The sequence below is a fragment of the Neophocaena asiaeorientalis genome, unplaced genomic scaffold, assembly GCF_003031525.2.
Source record: "Neophocaena asiaeorientalis asiaeorientalis breed wild unplaced genomic scaffold, Neophocaena_asiaeorientalis_V1.1 scaffold597, whole genome shotgun sequence".
Lineage (NCBI taxonomy): Eukaryota > Metazoa > Chordata > Mammalia > Artiodactyla > Phocoenidae > Neophocaena > Neophocaena asiaeorientalis.
Genome location: NW_020172664.1, coordinates 3,029,514 through 3,053,586, shown reverse-complemented (window position 1 = coordinate 3,053,586; position 24,073 = coordinate 3,029,514). Strand labels below are relative to the sequence as shown.

General features: G+C 42.1%; 1 protein-coding gene and 1 pseudogene across 10 annotated transcripts in view; both read right to left on the bottom strand.

Annotated features, from left to right (window-relative positions):
- HTR7 (5-hydroxytryptamine receptor 7) overlaps positions 1-24,067 on the bottom strand; it is a 99,464-nt gene extending 75,397 nt beyond the window's left edge. For 9 of the 10 annotated variants that reach the window (XR_003002489.1, XR_003002490.1, XM_024739531.1 and 6 more), the window contains exon 1: positions 23,234-24,067. Coding sequence is in view for 8 of the 10 variants with exons in the window: in XM_024739531.1 (XP_024595299.1) it covers positions 23,234-23,778 (545 nt within the window). In the remaining 2 variants the exon portion in view is untranslated. The remainder of the gene's footprint in view (positions 1-23,233) is intronic. The other variant, XM_024739527.1, reaches the window with a different exon arrangement.
- Positions 4,601-5,553, bottom strand: LOC112396036 (heterogeneous nuclear ribonucleoprotein A1-like; annotated as a pseudogene).
- Positions 24,068-24,073: the final 6 nt, after the last annotated feature.

The window sequence follows — 24,073 nt, the reverse complement described above, 5'->3', positions numbered from 1 at the left end:
ACACCCAAGTTTGATTCCAGGTTCTGACTCCGGGTAACCTGATTAAACTCTCTAAGCCTCTCCTCGTTTGTAAAATGGTGATAATAGAACCTACCGCGTGGGGCTGGCTGTTGGGAAGATTCAAAGAGACGGTCAGCATGTAGCCCAGAGTCTGACTGATACAAGGCAACATTTAATCCTCCACTGGGCATTTATCCAACAAAAATTTCTTGGGGAGTTGTTAATGACGATTACCTGAGTTACCTTCCTCTTCCTTCATTCTGACTCTGAAGGGCTCCTTCATATGACTGACTTTCTAGGGTTCCCAAAATGCCAACAATCAATCATAGATTTTTACCGAAGCTACACATTAAACGAATTTGTTTGAAGTTATCACTTTAGACAAGATGAAATTAATAGCTTTCAGTGTAACAATTGTTCATTTTGAAAATATAAATCTTCCACATTGAAAATAAAATCAAAGAAAACATAAATCAATCATCATGTAATGCCATTTGAAAACTATAATTTAGAAAAAGGAAACTTGGATTCCATCAAAAGGATTCATTCTGGCAGTATCTTTTATGACTATATAATCCTATTTTTAAAAAACTTGGGGGACTGTATTATCTATAGATACACAAAGATAGGATAAGGATGGGAAAAAGACCACCATAACTATAAAAGAGAATGTGAAAATACAAAATGTCACGAGTATAGCAAACATCAGGTTTTGGATACCTAGCTGGGGAGTGGGGAAGAAATAAGTGAAGAGACTGTTGGTGACACAGAAGCCAAGACCCAAAGACATCACAACTGAGCTGCACATTCTCATCTGGCCCGTCCACATTTCCAGAGTGCGTTCTTGGTCCCGGCGCTGGGATAGGCCTTAGGTGAGCAAATCCTATTAGCCCTCCAGACACCACTGTTGCTTTTGGAGTATCCAAGGTCTACTGGGAAGGTAGACTTATAAACAGTCATCCAGAGAACATTATGGACATTGTGCTATAACACAAACAAATCAACATGGGAACATAAATTCAGGGGAAAGGAGGGTCAAAATACTGAAGGCTTGCTGTCGGTTAGCCTTTGCTGTGTAAAAACTAATCGAAAACCGTGTGGTTTAAACACCAGCCATTTATTCAGCTCCCTATTTGGCAGGTTAGGGGGGCCGTTCTGGGCCAGGCAACGTCAGTCCATCTCGGGTGGGTTTGCTTATGTCTGTGGCCAGGTGGTAGACCTGCTGGTGCCTGAGTAGTCTAGGATGGCTCCATTCACCTGAGCGGTAACTGGCAGCCAGGGAAGTCGGAAGACTAAGCCCTGGGTCTCTCATTGTCCAGCCTGGGCTTCCTCACATGATAGCGGTCACAGGGTTCCCAAAACCAGCAAAAAAAAGCAAATTCTAAGTCTCTACCTACATCATGTTTGCTAAAGTCCCATCAGCCAAAGCAAGTTAGACGGCCACGCCAAGAGTCAATATGGGAAGGGCTGTAAAGTCACACTTGAAAGGCACAACAGACATGGGAAGAATTGGGAACCATTTCTATAATCTATCACAAGGCTACACACCAATGATACCTGAGGGGAATGTAACAGTCTCCTAGGAATTTACCAGGGTAGGAGCTATTCCCTGGAAGAAGAATCAAGACAGGAACCAGCATATAAATGGAAAAATGCCTCAGACTCACCAAAGATGGAGCAATGAGAGGTTCTGGAGGCAAGGTTAGATTCCAAACATGATTTCTTTTTGTACAAGTATATCTGAAATATCTGTGGCTGTAGTGCATCCCATCATACTGCCTCCAGTGTCTAATCTTGCCCCTGGGGCTTGGAAGCTAACCCAATATGGCTGCTGGGGATGCTCATATAATATGCTCTGCAGGTAAAAACCCTATTATACTGACCCTCCTTACAGGGAGACCTTGGTGACAGGACATGCTGGAAATGAAATCCACAGCATCTTCATAAGCTATGAGAAGCAGAACTGTGCCTTCAAAGATATAGAAAAAAGGCTCTGGCAGCTATGATGAGGTACCCACTCAAGGGAGTAAGGAAACAAGAACCGCCGAAGCAGAACTGTGTCATAAATGGTGTGGCTTCTATGTCCCTCTTTCATTTTCCCTTCCCGTGTCATACTCAAGACACAATTAAATAGTCAATTGTTGCCAGTTTCATTCATTCATTCATTCGTTCGTTCACTTCTCCAGCCAATATTTATTGAGACTTTCCACATACCAACAGAAGCTGGAAGCAGACAGAGATGAATAAAATGTCTCTGTCCCCACGAACCTCAGCACTTGATGTGTGGGGGACAGAGAAATATAATCAACTACATTTCAGCCTGATGGTAATAGAGAATGAAGCTCAGAGTGGTCAGGGAGAGCCTGGGAGGAGCACCTAAGCCAGATCAAGGTATCAGGGACAGCCTCCTGGAGACCATGACACTTTCGCTGCATCATGAAGAATGCTTGGGAAATAGGCAGAAAAGAGGAGGGCACTCTAGGCAGAGGAAACAGAATGTACTGGGACATGGAAGCAAAGGAGGACATGGTATATGCAGGAAAACAGAAGCAGCCCCTATACTTCCTGTGACACATAGGAAGTACACAGAGGAAAGGGCAAGTGCAGGAGACAGCTAGGATGTTATCTGAGGAGTGATGATGCACCACAAACCCTCACCTCCCCATTCTCTACAACATTATACAAGGTACCAATCATTTATCCTTCCCGACTGGCCCACTGAGCGCACCTCAGCATGAATGAACTCAAGTCCCTGACGTGCCTCAAGCAGCATCTGAAGGAAATCATGGAACTGACCTTGGCCCCTATTTCTGGCATCACTGGACAGGTAGGGTGGTTTGCAGGCAGGCTGGCATTCCCTGAAGCCTCATCAAGACCCCATATAGACTTTTCCTAAAGGCAAACTAGATTTATTGATACTTTTTCCTTTTAGGATGAAAGAAGAAAAGACTCAGAAAGGGCATCAGTGAACCTTCCCATTCAAACAACTCTCCAGTCCCAGAGAGCTGTCCTGACTAGCTGGTAGAACTCAATTCCCTAGCACAGCTATTATTAATATTAATATTAGTAATAATAACAATGCTCTCAATCAGTGGTTGTTTTATATGAGTCAGGCCCTTGGCTAAACTCCTCAAGTATATAATCTCATTTATTCCTTATGTTAACTTCATGGAGATATTTCTACCATGCATGAGGAACGAGGTTTAGAAATAAGGTACAGTGACTTACGCAAGGCCACAGTTAGGAGTCACAGAAACAGAATCTGTATCCTGTCCCCTGGCTTCTGTCTTAACAGAGCTTTCTGTGCCCTTCCCCAGTCCTACAGGAATCCTGGTCTAAACAGCCCGGATCCCTGACCTTTCCACACCAAGCTCCCCTACTCTACTCCCAAGTTTACCAGACTCATTTATTCATTCAGGGATATTTTTGCATCCCCACTAGTGTACCTGAGCCTGAGGAAGATGAATCAGACACTGTCTTGAGCCTAAAGTGTTTCTACTCTAGTAGGATATTCCTTAATCCATTGATCCATTCATTCAACAAATACAATTCAGCACCTACTGTGTGCCAGGAACTCTGCAAATGCCAGGAAAATCGAAGTCAAAGTTCTTGCCCATTCTAATGGAATTTAAGACAGGCACATAAACAATTATCACGAAGGTACAACACAGCAGATACAGGGTTGGAATGCAGGTTTCCCGACTCCCAGGTGAGTAGCTAAACTTCTTGAAAGAGCTGTTTCTAGTCAATGTCTCTCCTTCCTTCCTCCCAATCTCTCCTCACCTCTCTCCACCGGGGCTTCCATTCCACTGTTTCACTGAAACCTCTCTTCTCAAGATCACCAGTGACTTCAAGGTCACCCAATTCATTGGCCATTTTTCTAGCTTTATCTTACAACAGCGTTTGACACAGGTGATATTCTATCCTTGTCAAAACATTTCCCTTAATTTCCGTGATAGCACTCTCCAGGTGTTCCTATTTCACTGCCCATCCCTTTTTAAACTTTGCTGGCTCTTCCTCTTCTCTTGATCTCTAAACATTTTATCTTGCTAAGGACGGGTAGCTGGAGCCCACCCTATGGCTTTAAATATCATTTCCAATGAAGCCCAAATTTGTATCTCCAGTCCTGACTTCTCTCTGGAACCCGAGACTCTTATATCCAAATGTCTAATGACATCAAACTTAGCATTCAAAATAGAACTCTTGGAAATGCAAATCAAAAACAACAATGAGGGATCACCTCACACCAGTCAGAATGGCCATTATTTTTTTTTTTAAAGACACATTTATTCAGCACCATGATCAGACTTACATTTAACAATCAACAGCATGGGCGCAAAAAAAAAAAATCTACATTAAGACCCTTTGTTGGAATGCTTTACACTTTCCACGGAACAGAAACTAAAATAACCTGTTATACAATTAGTCACAAATACAGTCCTCGAGTTTTTTTGCCCATACACGAGTATTGTCTAAAACATGTCTTCTTTGTAGCAGCTAGGCCCTGCCACCACTGTGCTTGGCTGAGTTCACAAACCTGTAGCTTCCCTGTCACTTCTCTGGCTCTCCTCTCCTGCTAAGCTTTGTTTCCTGGCAGTAATCAAAACCTCCTGCCACTGCCATAGCTCCTGCTGCTGCTGGAACAGCCATAGCCACCTTGGTTTCATGGTTTGGCAAAGTACTGACCTCCACCACCATAGGGGCCAGCACTTCTGCCTCCAAAGTTTCCTCCTTTTATGGGTTCAAAATCTGAAGATTGATTGTTGTAAATGCCAAAATCATTGTAGCCTCCACCACCTCCAAAATTGCTCCCATCATTACCAAATCCATTATAGCCATCCCCACTGCCACCATAGCCACCATCACCGCGGCTGCCACCAAAGCCAGCTCGACCACTGAAGTTTCCTCCACGACCAAAGCTGTCGTTCCCACAAAAACCCCCTCCACAACCACCACCAAAGCTTCCAGAACCACTTCGACCTCTTTGGCTGGATGAGGCACTAGCCATCTCTTGCTGAGATAGGGCTTTCCTTAGTTCACAGTTGTGGCCATTCAGTATGGTATTTCTGAATGACAATCCTGTCTACGGAGTCATGGTCATCAAAGGTTATGAAAGCAAAGCCTCTCTTTTTGCCACTGCCTTGGTCAGTCATGATTTCAATCACTTCCATACTGTTCAAAATAATCTCTTAGGTGATGTTCTTCAGTGTCTTCTTTAATGCCACCAACAAAAATCTTTTTCACAGTTAAGTGGGCACCAGGTCTTTGAGAATCTTCTCTTGAGACGGCCCTCATTGGTTCCCCAGCTCTTCCATCCACCTTGTGTGGCCTTGCCTTCATGGCCGCATCCACCTCCTCCACAGTGGCATACGTGACAACCCGAAAGTCTCTGGAGCACCTGGTGCTTGGATCCCTCATTACCACACAGTCTGTGCACGCTCCCGACTGCTCACAATGGCTCCTCAGGCTCTCATCACTTGTTTCAAAGCTCAAACCTCCGACGAAGAGCTTCCGCAGCTGTTCGGGCTCTTTGGGAGACTCTGACTTAGACATGACGGCAGTGGAGCAGCGGGGAGACATCAACGATGCTTACTCAGTGGCGTCCACAGGCAGAAAGCAGAATGGCCATCATTAAAAAGTCTACAAATAACAAATACTGGAGAGGGTGTGGAGAAAAGGGAACCCTCTTACACTGTTGGTAGGAATGTAAATTGGTGCAGCCATTATGGAGAATAGTATGGAAGTTCCTCAAAAAAAAAAAACTAAAAATAGAGTTGCCACATGATCCAGCAATCCCACTCCTGGGCATATATCCAGACAAAATTATAATTCAAAAAGATACGTGCACCCCTATATTCACAGCAGCACTATTCACAATAGCCAAGACATGGAAGCAACCTAAATGTCTATCAACAGATGAATGGATAAAGAAGATGTGGTACATATATACAATGGAATGTAGCGGTCAGCCATAAAAAAGAATGAAATAATGCCATATGCAGCAACATAGATGGACCTAGAGATGAGCATACTAAGTGAAGTCAGAAAGAGAAAGACAAATACCAAATGATATCACTTATAGGTGGAATCTAAAATATGACACAAATGAACTTATCTACAAAACAGACATAGAGAACAGACTTGTGGTTGCCAAGGGTGGGAGGAGGGAAGGATTGAGAGTTTGGGGTTAGCAGATACAAACTATTATATATAGAATGCATAAATGACAAAGTTCCATTGTATAGCACAGGGAACTATATTCAATATCCTGTGATAAACCATAATGGAAAAGAATGTGTGTGTGTGTGTGTGTGTGTGTATTATATATATATAAGTGAATTATTTTGCTGTATAGCAGAAATTAATACAACATTGTAAATCAACTATATATCAATTAAAAAAAATTTTTTTTTAAACCAAGATAGAACTCTTGATTTTCAGCAACAGTTCTGCTACTCTCTTATTTGATCAACAGCATAACCATAGACTGAGTTGCTTGAGCCCAAAGCACATTAGTCATCCTTTTTTCTTCTCTGTCCCTCACCCCCCAGATCCAATCCATCAGTTAGTTCTGCCAGTGTGCCTCCCAGACGTATCTTGAACTCCTCCACTTTGCTCCATCTTCACTCCTCTCAATCATCTTTTATCTTAACAACAGAAGCCTTCCCATTGGTCTCCCAGCTTTCACTCACACTACTTCCCATTTCATTCTCCACAAAGTAACCACCAGGAACTATTAAGATTACAAACCAGATCATGTCACCCAAGACTTCAAACTCTCCAAGGCCTCCACTGCATTTAGAATAAAATCCAATCTCTTTACCTGTCCCAAATCCCAATATGAGTTGTGACCACTGCTTTACTCTCATCTCCTTCTGGGCTTTCCTTTGATCTCTCTACTCCAATCACACTGGCCCAGGGCCTTTGCACCAGCTGCTGCCTTTGCCTGGACTGTTCTTCCTCCTGATCTTCACACAGGCAGCTCCATCACGTTATTTACATCATGATGTATATGTCACCTCCTCAGACAGGCCTTCCATGATCAACCACTCTAAGACATCACTCTGTTTTAATTCTCCATGTGGCACTTATTACTAATGAATCAGTGTGTGTGTGTGTGTGTGTGTGTGTGTGTGTGTGTGTGTGTGTGTGTGTTTAGTTTATATGTTTCTTGCCTATTTATTCTTACTAGAATGTAAGATTCAAGACAGCAGAGGCCTTATTTGCTTTTGCTGAGGATATAAAAAAGTAACCAATGAAGATTAAGTAATCAATAAATACTGAAGATGTGAATAGATGAATCCCCTAGGACTCCCATAATAAGAAAACGCAATTTTTCTGTCAAGAAATTGCTAACATTCACAGGAAGACAGACAAAATGAAAAGGTAGAGGGCTATGTACCATATGAAGAAGCAAGGTAAAACCCCAGAAAAACAACTAAATGAAGTGCAGATAAGCAACCTTCCAGAAAAAGAACTCAGAATAATGATAGTAAAGATGATCCAGGACCTCGCAAAAAGAATGGAGGCAAAGACCGAGAAGATGCAAGAAATTTAACAAAGACCTAGACAAATTAAAGAACAAACAGAGGTGAACAATACAATGACTGAAATTAAAAATATACTAGAAGGAAACAACAGCAGAATAAGTGAGGCAGAAGAATGGATAAGTGACTGGGAAGACAGAATGGTGGATTTCACTGCTGCAGAACAGAATAAAGAAAAAAGAATGAAAAGAAATGAAGACAGACTAAGAGACCTCTGGGACAACATTAAACGCAACAACATTCGCATTATAGGGGTCCCAGAAGGAGAAGAGACAGAGAAAGGACTCAAGAAAATATTTGAAGAGATTATAGTCGAAAACTTCCCTAAGATGGGAAAGGAAGTAGCCACCCAAGCGCAGAGAGTCCCATACAGGATAAACACAAGGAGAAACACGCCAAGACACACAGTAATCACACTGGCAAAAATTAAAGACAAAGAAAAATTACTGAAAGCAGCAAAGGAAAAACGACAAATAACATACAGGGGAACTCCCATAAGGTTAACAGCTGATTTCTCAGCAGAAATTCTACAAGCCAGAAGGGAGTGGCATGACATATTTAAAGTGATGAAAAGGAAGAATCTACAACCAAGATTACTCTACCTGGCAAAGATCTCATTCAGATTCAATGGAGAACTCAAAAGCTTTACAGACAAGTAAAAGCTAACAGAATTCAGCACCACCAAACCAGCTCTACAGCAATGCTAAAGGAATTTCTCTAAGTGGGAAACACAAAAGAAAAGGACCTACAAAAATAAACCCAAAACAATTAGGAAAATTGTAAGAGGAGCATACATATGAATAATCACCTTAAACGTGAATGGATTAAATGCTCCAACCAAAAGACACAGGCTCGCTAAATGGATACAAAAACAAGACCGGGATATATGCTGTCTACAAGAGACCCACTTCAGACCTAGGGACACTTACAGACTGAAAGTGAGGGGGTGAAAAAGATATTCCATGCAAATGGAAATCAAGAGAAAGCTGGAGTAGCTATACTCATATCAGATACAATAGACTTTAAAATAAAGAATGTTACAAGAGACAAGGAAGGACACTACATAATGATCAAGGGATCGATCCAAGAAAAAGATGTAACCATTATAAATATATATGCACCCAACATATTAGCACCTCAATACATAAGGCAACTGCTAACAGCTATGAAAGAGGAAATCAACAGTAACACAATAATAGTGGGGGACCTTAACACCTCACTTACACCAATGGACAGATCATCCAAACAGAAAATTAATGAGGAAACAAGCTTTAAATGACACAACATACCAGATAGATTTAATTGATAATTATAGGACATTTCATCCAAAAACAGCCGATTACACTTTCTTCTCACGTGTGCATGAAACATTCTCCAGGATAGATGACATCTTGGGTCACAAATAAAGCCTCAGTAAATTTAAGAAAATTGAAATCATATCAAGCATCTTTTCTGACCACAACGCTAGGAGATTAGAAATCAATTACAGGGAAAAAAATGTAACTTGGAGAAAAGGAAACCCTCTTGCAGTGTTGGTGGGAATGTAAATTGATACAGCCACTATGGAGAACAGTATGGAGGTTCCTCAAAAAACTAAAAATAGAATTACCATATGACCCAGCAATCCCACTACTGGGCATATACCGAGAGAAAACCATAATTCAAAAAGACACATGCACCCCAATGTTCATTGCAGCACTATTTACAATAGCCAGGTCATGGAAGCAATCTAAATGCCCACCGACAGACGAATGGATAAAGAAGACGTGGTCCATATATACAATGGAATATTACTCAGGCATAAAAAGGAATGAAATTGGGTTATTTATAGAGACGTGGATGAATCTACAGACTCTCATACAGAGTGAAGTGAGTCAGAAAGAGAAAAACAAATATCGTATTTAACGTATATATGTGGAACCTAGAAAAATGGTACAGATGAACTTGTTTGCAGGGCAGAATTAGAGAAACAGATGTAGAGAACAAATATATGGACACCAAGTGGGGAAAGCAGCGGGGGAGGGGTGTTGTGATCAATTGGGAGATTGGGATTGACATATATACACTAATATGTGTAAAATGGATAACTAATAAGAACCTGCTGTATAAAAAAATAAATAAAATAAAATACAAAAAAAAAAAAGAAGAAATTGCTAACAAAGGACTATCACCTTTGTGACCCAGAAAGGAAGCCAGAGTGGTAGGAGCCTGGCAGTATTCAGAAATCTATCAAGTATAAAACCGTGAGGTAATCTGTTTATTAAACAGGAGAATCTGCAAAGACTTCTCTTGAGAATATCAGAGACTTTTTCAAACCTAACGTATAGAACATACATCTCCCAAAATGCAATTCTGAAATATTCAGGCAGCTGGGCTGGATTGATTATAGATGGATTGAAGCATGCCATTTAAGTCTCCCCATGATAGACTATAAATACTGATAGCCCCCTTTAGGTGGACGGTTCTGCCTGATGCTCCAGATGAAAGAACCATTTGGGAGGAAGAAAGCTATCCAGCTGCCTCACTTTGAAAGATTGGGAAATATTATCAGAATGCCCAGAAATACAGAATTTGAATCAGAACAGAGGCCAGGATGAAAGTGAGAATACAAACCGGCTAAATGGGCAAAAATAAGCTCCCCAAATAGATGCACTGGAGATGTTCCCCCAAAGTCCCACAGCTGCTCAGCCCCCAGAGGCTGGCATCCTGTACTTCAACAGGCAACATCAGAAGCATGAGCGCTTAGTTCTGACCTAGCAGTCCTCGTTTTGCAGCAGTCCTTAACAAGAACTCTCCAGGCACAGAAAGGCTGTTCAAAAACAGACCATAGAGTACTGGGGGTTTTATTGATGGAAGTGCTCAAACTAGCCAATTGTTTGCAAACAGAAGCTAAATGACTCATAAACTCTTTCAAGAAAGGTCATATCGCACAGGGATTGACTGCAAAGCAACATGTACAACCTAACTTTTTAAAGGTCCAAATTTTCTGGTGTGTGAATAAAATAATCTTAATTTAGCCTCAACTAGATAACCTCTTGAGGACGAGGCTGCGTCTTTATTCAGCTTTGTATCCCCACAGTACTTCAATACCCAGTAGGCAAACAACAAGGGTTTGCTTAGTAAATAAATCTCACCCCCACCATCTCCTCTAGCTTGCTCACCCATGTATCCTCTCTCTCCCTCTCACCTCCCCTCTCTCTCTTTCTCCCTCTCCATCCATATCCCCACCACCTACCTAACCCTCTCTCCACCCCTCTTCTCTCTCTCTCTCTCTCTCTCTCTCACACACACACACACACACACACGTATATACACTTGGCCTCTTTGTTAGGACTTCCTACTCATCTAACTTAAAACTATGAAGATGTGGATCTTAACATTCCACAGTGACCTCACCTTGACCATAACCCCAAAGCTAACAGATGGACTGGAGTGGGAGATACCATGGATGAACACTAGAGAAAAATGTGACAAAACACATCTGGCCCCAAGGATATTAGATAAGAGACTACGGACTGATATGAATATAATAATAATTATTATTAACATCATCACTGTCCTGTCTGAACAGCAGGAGAAAACACTTATCACTTGACATGGTTCAGAGATGATGTTCACAAAGCCAACACCCCTCTGAGCTGGAGTCAGACCTTCCCTCAGACAAGCAGGATTCACTGCTTTCCTCCTGTGTGCTCTTAGGCAAGTTACTTAACCTCTCTCAGCCTCCCTTTCCTCATCCTGCAGGAGTAGCAGGGATGAGAGTAACCACAGAGTGGTCATGGGGATGAAACGAGATGCATCACATAAATCCCGTGGCACTGGGCCCGGCACATAGTACGTGATCAATAAATGATATTGTGACTGTCAGTTACTGTGCTTCCCTACTTGGGTATCTCCTTCATGCCTGACACCTATGGCTTTCCTTCTGGGATGCACGAGCTTGGTCGAAATATGTTTTGTTCATTGAAACGAAAAGGATCTGGGATTTTTGCTTAATTTTGCCTGCCTTTTCATCCTGCTTCATGGCACAGCAATGATGACAATAAAGAGCTGACTCCTGGCTCTAAGCTGCTACATCTTTTGCATCACTAGGGCTTTGTTTATGTCAGTGTTCCTCACCCACGTGGAGAGCAGAAAGTGACTCCCCAGCCTACTATGGCTTGATGGGACGACCCCTTGGGACTGTCCCATTGCCTCCACGCTGCTTCTGTTTCATTATACAATCTCCTGACTCTAATTTGGTTTCCCTAAAAAACTTCACCAAGAAGAATATTTCATAAGACTCTGGAGAATAAGAAGGAAAGGCCAGGGCTTCCCTGGTGGCGCAGTGGTTGAGAGTTCCCCTGCCGATGCAGGCGACATGGGTTCATGTCCCGATCTGAGAAGATCCCACATGCCGTGGAGCGGCTAGGCCCGTGAGCCATGGCCGCTGAGCCTGCGCGTCCGGAGCCTGTGCTCTGCGATGCGAGAGGCCACGGCAGTGAGAGGCCCGCATACCGCAAAAAAAAAAAAAAAAGAAGGAAAGGCCAGGCTGTCCCTGGTGGCGCAGTGGTTGAGAGTTCACCTGCCGATGCAGGCGACATGGGTTCATGTCCCGATCTGAGAAGATCCCACATGCCGTGGAGCGGCTAGGCCCGTGAGCCATGGCCGCTGAGCCTGCGCGTCCAGAGCCTGTGCTCCGCAACGGGAGAGGCCGCAACAGTGAGAGGCCCGTGTACTGCAAAAAAAAAAAAAAAAAAAAGGCAAGGCCAGACATTTGGGAATCAGAGGCACCCACCTTCCCTCTCTTCCTTCCTTCCTTCCTCAGTCAATCCACACGGATTAACTGAACACCTACTATGTGCCAAGTACTATGCTGGGGGCTGGGGATTCAGTCTCCAACAAGAGAGACCCTGGTCCTACCATGCCTGCTGTATGGATGACCCCACAAATCATGAATCCATTACAATTAATTTCACAAACAAGTCATTACAAATTGAGGTGAGTGCAAGAAAGAAAACATGCAGGGAGTTATAAGATTGTCTAAGATAGTCTGGGGATTCTTGGAATGCTTCCATGAGGCAGTAACATCTAGTTGAGGACCTGTCTGAAGAGTGATAAGAATGAACCAGCCCAAGAGGCACATAAGTGTGTCAGCGGGGTGGGGTGGGGAGTAGGCAATAAAAAGACTTGTGATGTCCCTGAATTGCAAAATCTCAAGGAACAGAAAGAAGCTCAGAGTTGCCAGAATATGGGGGGTGGGGGGGGAAGTGGGGCAGGGGAGGAAGAGAGACGATCTACATGATAGTAGAGAATTGAACTGACTTGAACAGAATCTTTGGCAGAAGTCGGCAAACTCCAGCAGGGTTAAATCTGGTCCCTTCCTGTTTTTGTATAGCCTCCCCACACACACCAGCTAAGAATGTTTTCACATTTTTAAATAGTTGAAAAAAATTAAAAAGACTAATATTTAATAACATGGCAAAAATCTTATGAAATTCAAATTACAGTAGCCATAAATAAAGTTTTACTGGAACACAGCCATGCCCGTACATTTACATATTGTCTATAGCCGCTTTCACACTACAGTGGCAGAGTTGGGGAGCTGTGACAGAGACTATATGGCATACAAGCCTAAAATATTTACTATCTAGCTCTTTGTGGAAAAAAATTGCCAACCCCTGATCTAGTGAGATAGGCAGAAGTCAGATTATAAGATCTTTTAAATCATATTAAAATTTTAGGATCTTATCCCAAGAGCAGGGGAACTCATTAACCCATTAAAGAGTTTGAAGAGGAGAACAGCATAGTTCAGCAGTGCCCAGACCTGCACATTGGGTTAACCTAGGGAGCTTCCAGAATATAATGCATGAGTCTCACTCGCAGAGACTGTGCATCAGTTGGGTTTGCGTATGGGCTGGGTATGGGCTTTGGAATTTTTTGAAGATCCCTAGGTGATGCTAATGCGCAAGTAAACTTTGGGAACCATGGATAGAATCGCATTTGCATTTTTACAAGATCACGCTAACTCAGGGCTTCTCCCTCTGGCTGAATACACGTTAGAATCATCTGGGGGATATTTTCAAAGATACTGATGCCAAGGCCCACCCAGACCATCAGGATCTCTAGAGATGGGCTCCGAGCATTGCCCAGGTGATTCTAACGTGCAGCTAAGGTTACACACTCTGCATTAATGTGCAGCAAGGGTAGATACACGAAAGCCCTGGGAGGCTGCTTCGCGTGGTCCAAGTGAAAGATGGCAGAGGCTTGGCTTGAGTGTCTGGCGCTGGGACTGGGGAGAAGAAAAGTGAAGGGACAGTGAGCAGGACTTGGCGATGCACTGGTGACAGTGGGGGGCTGGGTGGAAAGTTTCAAAAGTGATACCTAAATGTCTGGCAAAGCAAATGGGTGCAGCCTGATGCCGTTTATTGGGATGGGAACCTTGGAAGAGGAAGAAGTTTGGGGGGTAAGAACATTAGTTCTGTTCTGACATCTTGTTAAAAGGGAGGATGCCTATGATGGGATTAGTCAGATTGAGGCTATAAAGAAGGCTGCGTCAAGTCACAAGAGGCCTTGAATGCTATCTTAACAATGTTCTCTTTATATAGCAGACAATGGCTACAATGATGTAGAGGAACACATATGGGCTTTTGATTCAGATGGTGTTCCTGCCACATACAGTGTGTGTGTTCCCTCAGCTTCCTCATCTACAGAACGGGATTTAAAATGTTCACACTGTCTCCTATACCTTTGGCCAGCCGACCTCAATGACAGCACAGGCCTCAATAAATGCCCTTACAAAGGTGTTGTGAAGATTAAATGAGATATTATGTGAATCTCTAGAAATTTATGTAGCACAAAAGACCCTCAAAAATGGTAGTTGTTATTCCTAAAGGAGAATGACACAGTGACACCTCACAGTGATGTTTTAGGAAGTGTATATGGACAATGGTGTGAAGGATAAGCCCATAAGATAAGAAACTGGCACTTAGGTTTAGCAGTTACGACAGACAACATGATGGTATCTGTTCATCCATCAGTAAGAAGTCAGAGTCCCGCAATCCTGTGGAGTCCACAGTCCTCCAGAATCCCGGCTACCCTCCCAGTGCACTGCTTCTCCTTCCCAAGTGTGGCTCTGGTTGTCTGTCTTGACCAAGATGAAGGCCAGAGCTCTAGCCACCATACTCACAGCCCAGGTGACAAGATGGAGAAAAAGACAGAAAGAAGAGGATTCTATCAACTCTTAAAGTGTGTATACAAGCTGAAAATTAATTTTAGAGGTGAGCAAGAATGACTTCCTTCAAAGATAAAGGGGATCCAGAGAAACCAGAATGCACCCTGCACTGCTGATCACAGCAGAATTAAGGCCAAGAGCAGAACTCAGATCATCGAAGCAAATGAGTCATAGTACCTGGCAAGGAAGCAAGGTTTCAGCCAGACACCAGTCAGAACTAAAGATTATGGCTCTTGCAAGTTAGCCACAGGAGTTCCTGTAACTGTGGACAACCCAAAAATGACCCCCGCCCTCAAACATGAGGCTAAAAACTAATGGATGCTGAGAGCATTAAAACAATAACTGTATCCGCTCAGATTAACCATACATCTGATGTAAATCCATATACACCTCACAAGATGTCATCAAATAAATACTTCTGTCCCTTTAATGTAAAACAAAATACATATGTAGGAAAGTGCCTAAAATATACATGAATATTTTAATAGTAATTTTTAAAGTGAACCCTCATGTAACTACCTCTACAGGCAAGAGATAAAACATTACACCACCTCAAAAGCACACCTCTCTGATCACAACACCCCTCCTTCCCACCCAGAAGTAATTAACTACTATCCTTGTTCTCATGATGTATACTTCCTTCCTTTTCTTTACGATATTTACACTTAATGTATGTCTCTAAACAATGTTGTTTCTTTCATTTTTATATGAATGGAATCATGTGTTCTTCTGGACTCCACTTCTGCTCAGCATTATGTTTGTGGCCCCAAAGAACTTATGGGTGAAATTACATGATGTCTGACATCTGAGTTAAAATACTGTGAGGAAGGAGGAGTTGCAAAGTATACTTTGAACACGGTGGTCATAAATTCATCACTGTTGAAGCTAGGCGATGGATAGATTAGGCTCTTTATACTATACTCTCGACTCTTAAATAAGTTTCAAAATTTTTATAATAAAAAATTGTTTACATTACTTTGTGAGATTCATTTTACTACAACAATTTTCATTGCTGTATAGCAACAGTTTTCTAAGTAAGGTCCCAAAACCAGGAGCATCAGAATCATTGGGGAATTTGTTTAAATGAAAATATGCAAATAATTGGGCTCCACCCCAGACTTACTGAACCAGAAACTCTTGGAATGGGGTCCAGTAATCTGTGTTTTAATAAGTCCTCCAGGTAGTTCTGATACATGCTCAAGTTTGATAACCACTACTCAATAGTATTCTATTCTGTGAATGTTCCACGATTGATTTATCCATTCTACTACGGATACACTTATATATTATTTCAAGTTTGGGAGTTCCAAATTTGTGGATATTATAAATATTCTTGTACAAGACTTTTGGTGACAAGAGTCTCTCTGACATATACCTAGTGGTGAAATAACAGAATCCCAGAATCATAGGGTGTATGTATCATCAACACTACATGATAATGGCAAACTATTTTCAAAGTAGTTCACCAATTCACAGTCCCACTAGTAACGTACGAAAGTTCCCTCTGCTCTACATCCTTGCCAATATTTGGTATTTTTCAGACATTTTAATTGTTGCCATCTTAGAGGGTTTAACACTTTTAAGCTATCCAAGTTGGGATCAAAAAATAGGTATTAGGGAACAGAACTCCAGATATGAAATCATAGTATTGCAAATATATTAGTTGGTGGGCGTACATGGAATAGGCCTGATGTAGGAAGAATTTGACATGATGGAGAAACTGAAAAAGTCAATATGACTATACTATGGAAAGCAAGGTGAAATACAGTACAAAATGTTGTTGGGAAGTAAGGGAGGAATAAATCAGGGACCTTGTAGGTGTGCTAAAGACTTTGAATTGTATTCCTAGTGAAATGAAAAGCCAATGAAGGGTTTTAAGCACAAAATTTACATCATTATATTTCTATATCTGCATACATTTAAAATCTTTCAGGCACACATCCACTTCTACCTATGATGGGGTTGCTTAATGCTTCAGACCAATGCTTCTGCTGAAAACAACTAGAAAAGCTGGATAAAGCACAAATACACACACACACACACACACACACACACACACACACACACACACACACACACACACACACACACACACACACACACCCCTCCCTAAAGGCATAACAGAGTTTTTGAGAAAACCAGGAGTGGAGGGGACAAAATCCTAGAAATGAGAGAAACACAAAGAGATGAGCCAAAATTCTGCAGCCACTCTTTCTCTTGGGACATTTGCCTAAACTAGGTGAGGGGTAAGGAGCTGAAGATCCAGGCAAAAAGCCTCAACAGAAATGCTATTAAGAGGCAAAAATACCAGAAGAAATTTTGGTAGTCTCTTAAGGAAAGAAAAACAAAAATTAGAGACCTGAGATGCCAAGATCCAAATAAGAAGGAAGGAACAGAAAACTATGCCCAACACTTGGCTGGTATTCCTCTCAAGACATTTGCTGAATTCTGAAGCTGTGCAGGGCAGGAGGCTAAGAAGCCAAGGAGAAATCTCCCAAAAAAACTTTCAGTGAGAGTTTTGATAGTCTCACACTGCTAAGGAGAGAAAGAAACAGAGTTCTGAACTAGCCAAGGGGAGAAGTCATTGAGAACCCCCTATGCTCTTAGCTGAAGTTCCAAGAAAGCTACACCCTAGAAAGAGGCATTGGCCAGTGGCAGACACAGCTTTATCAAAACTAAAACAAAGCCTACAGTCAGCTAAGCCCCTAACTGGATTACAATAATCAGTCCCCCAATATGCCTGCCTAGAAGCTATTTTCTTTGGAGTAGAATAACATCATATACAACATCCACAGTTTTTCATACAAAATGTTGAGTATACAATTCAAGTTTATTAAGCATGCCAAGACACAAAGCCAAAACCCAGAGCTGGGGGCGGGGTGGGGGGGGAGAGAGATCACACACAAAGAAACCACAAGTGATTCAGATATTAGAGTTGGTAGAAAAAGAGTCTAACTATGATTAATATGCTCAGAAGTAAAATAACAAGTTGGAGAAATTCAGTGAAAAGGCAAAGAATTTCACCAGAGAGTTAGAATCAATAAAAAGGATCAAATGCAAAAAATAAAAAATAAAGATCAAATATAATTTCTAGTACTCTAAAATTAAGAACTCAATAGATAAGACCAAACAACCTATTAAACAGAGCGGAAGAGATGATTATAAATTGGAAGGTAGGTCAAAATTCTTCAAAGCTGAAGAACAGAGAAAAATATAAAATGGAAAAGAAAGAAAAGAGTGTAAGATACATGTGTGATAAAGTAAAACAATCTAAATTATGTAACTTTGAAGACGTAGAAGAAGAAAGAAGAGGATAGTAAAAGTATTTAAAGAGATACTAGCAAACTCATTAGAGATATCAATACACAAATACAAAAGTTACTAAGAACCTCAGCAGGGTTGACAGCAAATAAACAACAGAAAATAATCAATAATGCCAAACCTAGGGACATCACAGAAAAATGTATAAAAACTAAAGACAAAAAGAAAATCCTGAAAGCAGCCAGAGGACAAAAGACACATTATCTTCAAAGAAGTAATAACAATGTTGGTAAATGACTAATTTTTCAACAGAAATGATGGAAGCCTGAAGATAATGGAATAATGTTTTAAAGTGCTGAACAAAAACTGAAACATAGAATTCCATACTTAGAGAAAATATCATTCAAAATGATAGTAAAATTAAAACATTTTTAGATAAGTAAAAACTGAGAGGATCTGTCACCAGCAAACCCTCACTTTAAAAAATGCTAATGAAAGTCTAACAGGCATAAGAAAATGATCCCAGACGAAGGCATGATAATATAGGAAAAAATAAAGAGCAGTGGAAAAGGTAACCATGTGGGTAAATAAGAATGAATACTGACTGCTTAAAATAACAATTAAGATAATATCTAATAGGTTTTTTAAATATGTAGATTAAAATGCATGACAATAACACAAAAGATGTCAGGGGGGTATATAGAATTAAAATTCAATAAGGTACCTTATTATCCAGTGTTATATTTACCCAAAAGGAATGACAATATGTACACAGGATGACATAAATAAATATTTATAGAAGCACTGTTAGTGATATATAGAAAATGGAAACAATGCAAATGTCCATCTACAGGTGAACTGATAAGCAAATTAAATGGAATACTACTCAGCAAAACTAAATGAATAAAACATTGACAGGCTAAAAACTACGGATGAATCGCACAGCAGACATTATTACTGAGCAAAAGATGCCAGATTTAAGAGTACACACTATACGATGCCATTTTATGAGGTTTTGTCCAAGAAAAACTAATTTATGATGCTAACAGTCAGGACAATGGTTATCTTTGGGAGTGTTAGAAACTGGAGAAGAGCAAGAGGGGACCTCTAGGAGGTTGGTGATGTTCAATTTCTTGATCTAGCTGCAGATTACCTCCATGGGTTCACTTAGTGGAAATGCATCAAGCTCTACATTTAGGATTGCTCACTTTTCTGTATGTATTTCAAAAAATCGTTTGAAAATATATTTCATAAGTACAGAAAGTTATATGCAGGAAAACAAGACTGTATCAAGCATCAAGATTAAGAAACAAAGTATGACCGATATCATTGATATGTATGTTACTCCCTGATTACACCTCCACCCACCCCACCAGAGATAACTGCTCTCATGAATTTGGTGCTCACCATTCCTCTGAACTATTTTATACTTTGACTCCTTATGTCAGTTCACCTAAACAATATATAGAACTGTTCTGCATGTTTTTAAACTGTATATAAAAGATAATTTGACTTCTCTTGTTTAAAGATTAGTCTAAAAAGGGCATAAGGAAACTTTCCGGGATGACAAAATATTCTATATCTTATTTGGAGTGTTGGTTACATGGGTACATACATTTGTCAAAACTCATCAAAATGTACATTTAATATCTGTGCATTTCACTACAGGGAAATGTTATCTCACTTAAAACCATTTTTAAAAAAATAGATCATTCTAGCTTCTTCATAGGCAATGGATGAAGACTGGACAGAAATGGAATCAGGAAGGCCAGTTAAAGTATTACAGCAGACCTAGTGAGGGTCAAACGCACCTATCTGAGGAGTAAGGAAATAAAGTCAGGTTGTGGTCACAGTTCTTTGAGCAGCTTAACTGTGAAGTGGAGCAGTAACTGGAGGGAGGAGTGAAGCCAAAGAAGGAGTTCTTAAAAATGGAATATCAAGCTTGACCCTGTTGAGAGGCAACACTGAAGGCAAAGAAGAGATGAGGACTCAAGGGAAAAACCAAGTCCTCCAGAATGTGAGAGGGAATAGGATGTGAAGTGCAGGTGGTTTGGTCTTTGCTGGGATACAGTGTCTTCTTGTTTTTCAACTGGAAGGAAATAAAAAGGGTAGAGATGCAGGAAAAATTGTTTGGTGGTGGAAAGACAAAGTAGTTTCCATCCAATGGCTGCTACTTTTTCAATGATCATGGGTCACTATCTATAAACGGTGGGGATCAGTGTTGAAGCCTGCGAAGAAGAAGGGCATGAAATTCCATTGGAAAAGGCTGGAAAAGCATCCCAGCATGGTGGGGAGGGGTTAAGAAAAATCAGATGTTCCATTTTAGACAGGTTAAATGCCCAACAGGTAACCAAATTCTTGTAACATAGCATGGGTTCAGAATATTATTATTCATTTTTGCTTATGCTGCATGAAGCATAGCATAACACATATTAGGTACCCGAGAGAGAATGGATAAATGAATGAATGAAGATTAAATTTTTTTCATATTTTCTTAGCACATTTTTATATCATTGGCCATATTCCACAATGGAACTGAAGAAAAAATAGAAATAATGCACCTTATCAATCAACCGATAACAAATGCATTTTCCTTTTTCTCATTTTTAGTTCTGTGTGTTCTTGGAAGAAAGGCAATCTGTGTCTTCCGATGCTATAAATTCTTCATTTTATCTAAATAAATGACATATTCATCTTCTAAGATAACTGTTAAGCAGAATTCACCAATGGGGCAATTCTCATAAAAAAACTAAGAGACAGAATCTTTATCCCTATGTTAACACAATTTGTGACAATCATAAGGATAGAGTTGACAAAGAAATTAGAAGCTCTGGCCAAGGTGGATGGACCTAGAGTCTGTCATACAGAGTGAAGTAAGTCAGAAAGAGAAAAACAAATACCATATGCTAACACGTATATATGGAATCTAAAAAAAGAAAAAAAATGGTTCTGAAGAACCTAGAGGCAGGGCAGGAATAAAGACGCAGACGTAGAGAATGGACTTGAGGACATTCTCAAGGGGGGGAAGGGTAAGCTGGGACTGGAATGAAGTGAGAGAGTGGCATTGACATATATACACTACCAAATGTAAAACAGATAGCTAGTGGGAAGCAGCTGCATAGCACAGGGAGATCAGCGTGGTGCTTTATGACCACCTAGAGGGGTGGGATAGGGAGGGTGGGAGGGAGATGCAAGAGGGAGGGGATATGGGGATATATGCATATGTATAGCTGATTCACTTTGTGATACAGCAGAAACTAACACACCATTGTAAAGCAAGTATACTCCAATAAAGATGTTAAAAAAAAGAAAGGATTAACCTCGTCTTTGTACTGGAGATGTTCCTGCTGCTGCTAAGTCACACGTGCATCCTGAGGAAAGAAAACCTTTAGCTCGTGTACAGGAATCTCAGCATGGGCCCACCCAAACCTGGTCATCCTAGGAGACAAATCAGCACACTGTGCTGTTTGTTTATCATTTATCAACTACGAAATGAAAAAAGCTTATAAATGCATTACTTGCAGCAGAAATTCTTATTCGCTTTATTACACTAAGTTCCATTTAAAAGGACTCCATTCATGCAAGAAGCACCGTTTTCGTTGGATGAACAGTCGGATTTTTACCCTTCTAATTCAAGCATATACTTACTGTGTATATTGAGTGCACTCTCCCAGTTCCTGTTGCCACAGCCAGACTGCAGTCAGACTGTAAATGCATATCTGTGGTCATGCTTAACTACAGTCATTCGGAACTTCAGCTGTCAAGTTTGGAGCTACTGTTCTCACATATGCAGTTCATGCTCTACTCTTAAAAATAATTCCTTGTTTGCTATTAGAAGCTCCGAACATAACATACAAAATGGCAGGATCAATTTTTAAAAATAATCTAGATCTTTAACTAAATGCAAATACAATGTATTTTTCTTCCCTGAAAATATTCCCTTCCTTCAGTAACTATAAACCCTGGCCAAGCAGTAAAATAGCACAACATGTTAAATATTAAAAAACAAAACAAACAAAAAAACCCCCCACACACAATATAGCAGTGTTTACAGGGAGGAAAAGGAGGAAAACCTCAGTTTCGTGCTACACCATCCTTTGAGACACTCTCATTTTAAGTGTGGAGGCATCAATTACTTCTCCTTTGCTGTAAGGTCTACACATTGAAAGGTTCTGTAGGTCCACTAAGAAAATAAGCAACTGTTTCTCTGTATCATTAAACACAACAGGATACCAGCCTGTGCTGGTTTTAAAACACTAGCAAAATTGCAACTGTGAATATTAAGGTTTTACTATTTCAGTCTCCAGAGAAGCAGAGAGTTGTTTTGTTGCCAGAGCATTAGGACCGTACTTCAAGTTGTCAACTGCACAATATTTCTAGGACCAACGACTAGCTCCACTGCAGAATCTTGTAATCCTAGAGTCTGAAGAAACCTTGCAGGTCGCCTATTCCAATCTGACATCCAAGACAGGAATTTTTTCCCCCAGCATCCCTGACAGACAGTCAGCCTCTGTTTCAATTACTCCAGTGGGGGAGTTCTCAAGAGAAGATTCCCAAGGGATATGATGAAATGCTAGAACCAACCATTCAGACAGGGAATAAGGCTCCAGTAAGCCTGGAGGATACAGACAGCCTTGCCAGACAGTAAAACCAGACTTCCAAAAGAATGTGACTCAGAATCAGCAATCATAGAGGTGCAACGTTAAAACATGTAGACCCCCCAATTTTGGGGCCATTCTAGGTCTTTTTATTGGCCTGAGAAGTAGCTTGTGCAATCAGGAAAGCAAGGTGGCTTTTCTCCCGCTGATTTCTTAAAGAACTGATTCTTTCAGGCTCACAGCAAGGGTTTGTCAGGCTCAGAGAGGATCACATCCCTTCCTTCTGAAAACCAAGACAAGGGACCCCCTGGTGGAACTTCTAACGCTTAAAATACTCTTAACTTTGGTCTTAAAATTCTCACTACCGTAAACCAGAACATTTCCAGCTCTTCTTTTAAAGGTGTATATAGGCTACGCTGTAACTGAAGTTGTTTGGTTGGTGTCGGGTTGATGTGTGTGTGTGTTGGGGGGGGGGGGGGGGGGGGGGGGGTTTAAGCACAGCCCTTCCTCCCGCAGGGGAGTCTGGTTTATCCGACCAAGAAAGGTAAGTGTGTGGGGCTGAGCTGCCAGCACATCCCCAGGCGGACTCCGGGACGGGGCAGCCCGGCCCTTACCTGTCGATGCTGATCACGCACAGGGTCATGATCGAGGCCGTGCAGCACATGACGTCCATGGCGATAAAGACGTTGCAGAAGAAGTGGCCAAAAATCCACTTGCCCCCGATAAGGTCGGTGACGCTGACGAAGGGCATGACCGCCACGGCCACCGAGAGGTCGGCCAGCGCCAGGGACACGATCAGGTAGTTGGAGGGCTGGCGGAGCTTCTTGACGAAGCACACAGAGATCACCACCAGGCAGTTGCCGGCGATCGTCAGCAGCGTGATGAGCGTCAGGATGGAGCCGATCACAACTTTCTCGGCTCTGCCGTAGTTGATCTGCTCCCCGCAGCCGGAAGCATTGTCCGGGAGTGCGTCCCAGGTGGGCACGGGGCTGGCCGTCACCTCAGGGACCCCGTGCAGCAGGTGCGGCGCCCAGGAGCCCGCGACCGGGCCGGCGCCGTCGGGGCTCAGGTCGGGCAGCCCGCGTCCCACCTCTGGCAGGAGAAAAGAGCGGAGGTGCCCGTAGAGGTCCGGGCGGCCGCTGCTGTTAACGTCCATCATCGTGCCGCTGTGCGTCGCTGCCCATGGAGCCGGCGCCCCCGCCACGCGCTCCGGCTGCCGGCCCGGGGGCTTCACCTCGTCGGTTCCGCTCCGCTCGGCCCAGCCATGGGGCCCGCGCAGTCCGCTGGAGGGCGCCCCGGCTCGGCCTTGCGGCCCCGCACGTCCCGGTCCCCCAACAGCAGCGGACGACGCGGGAGCGCGGCCACCCGGGGACTCCCTGCGGGAGGCGCCTCCAGCACCCAACGGACCCCCGGGACGCGCGGGATCCGGGGCCGGCGGGCCGGGCTCGGCTGGC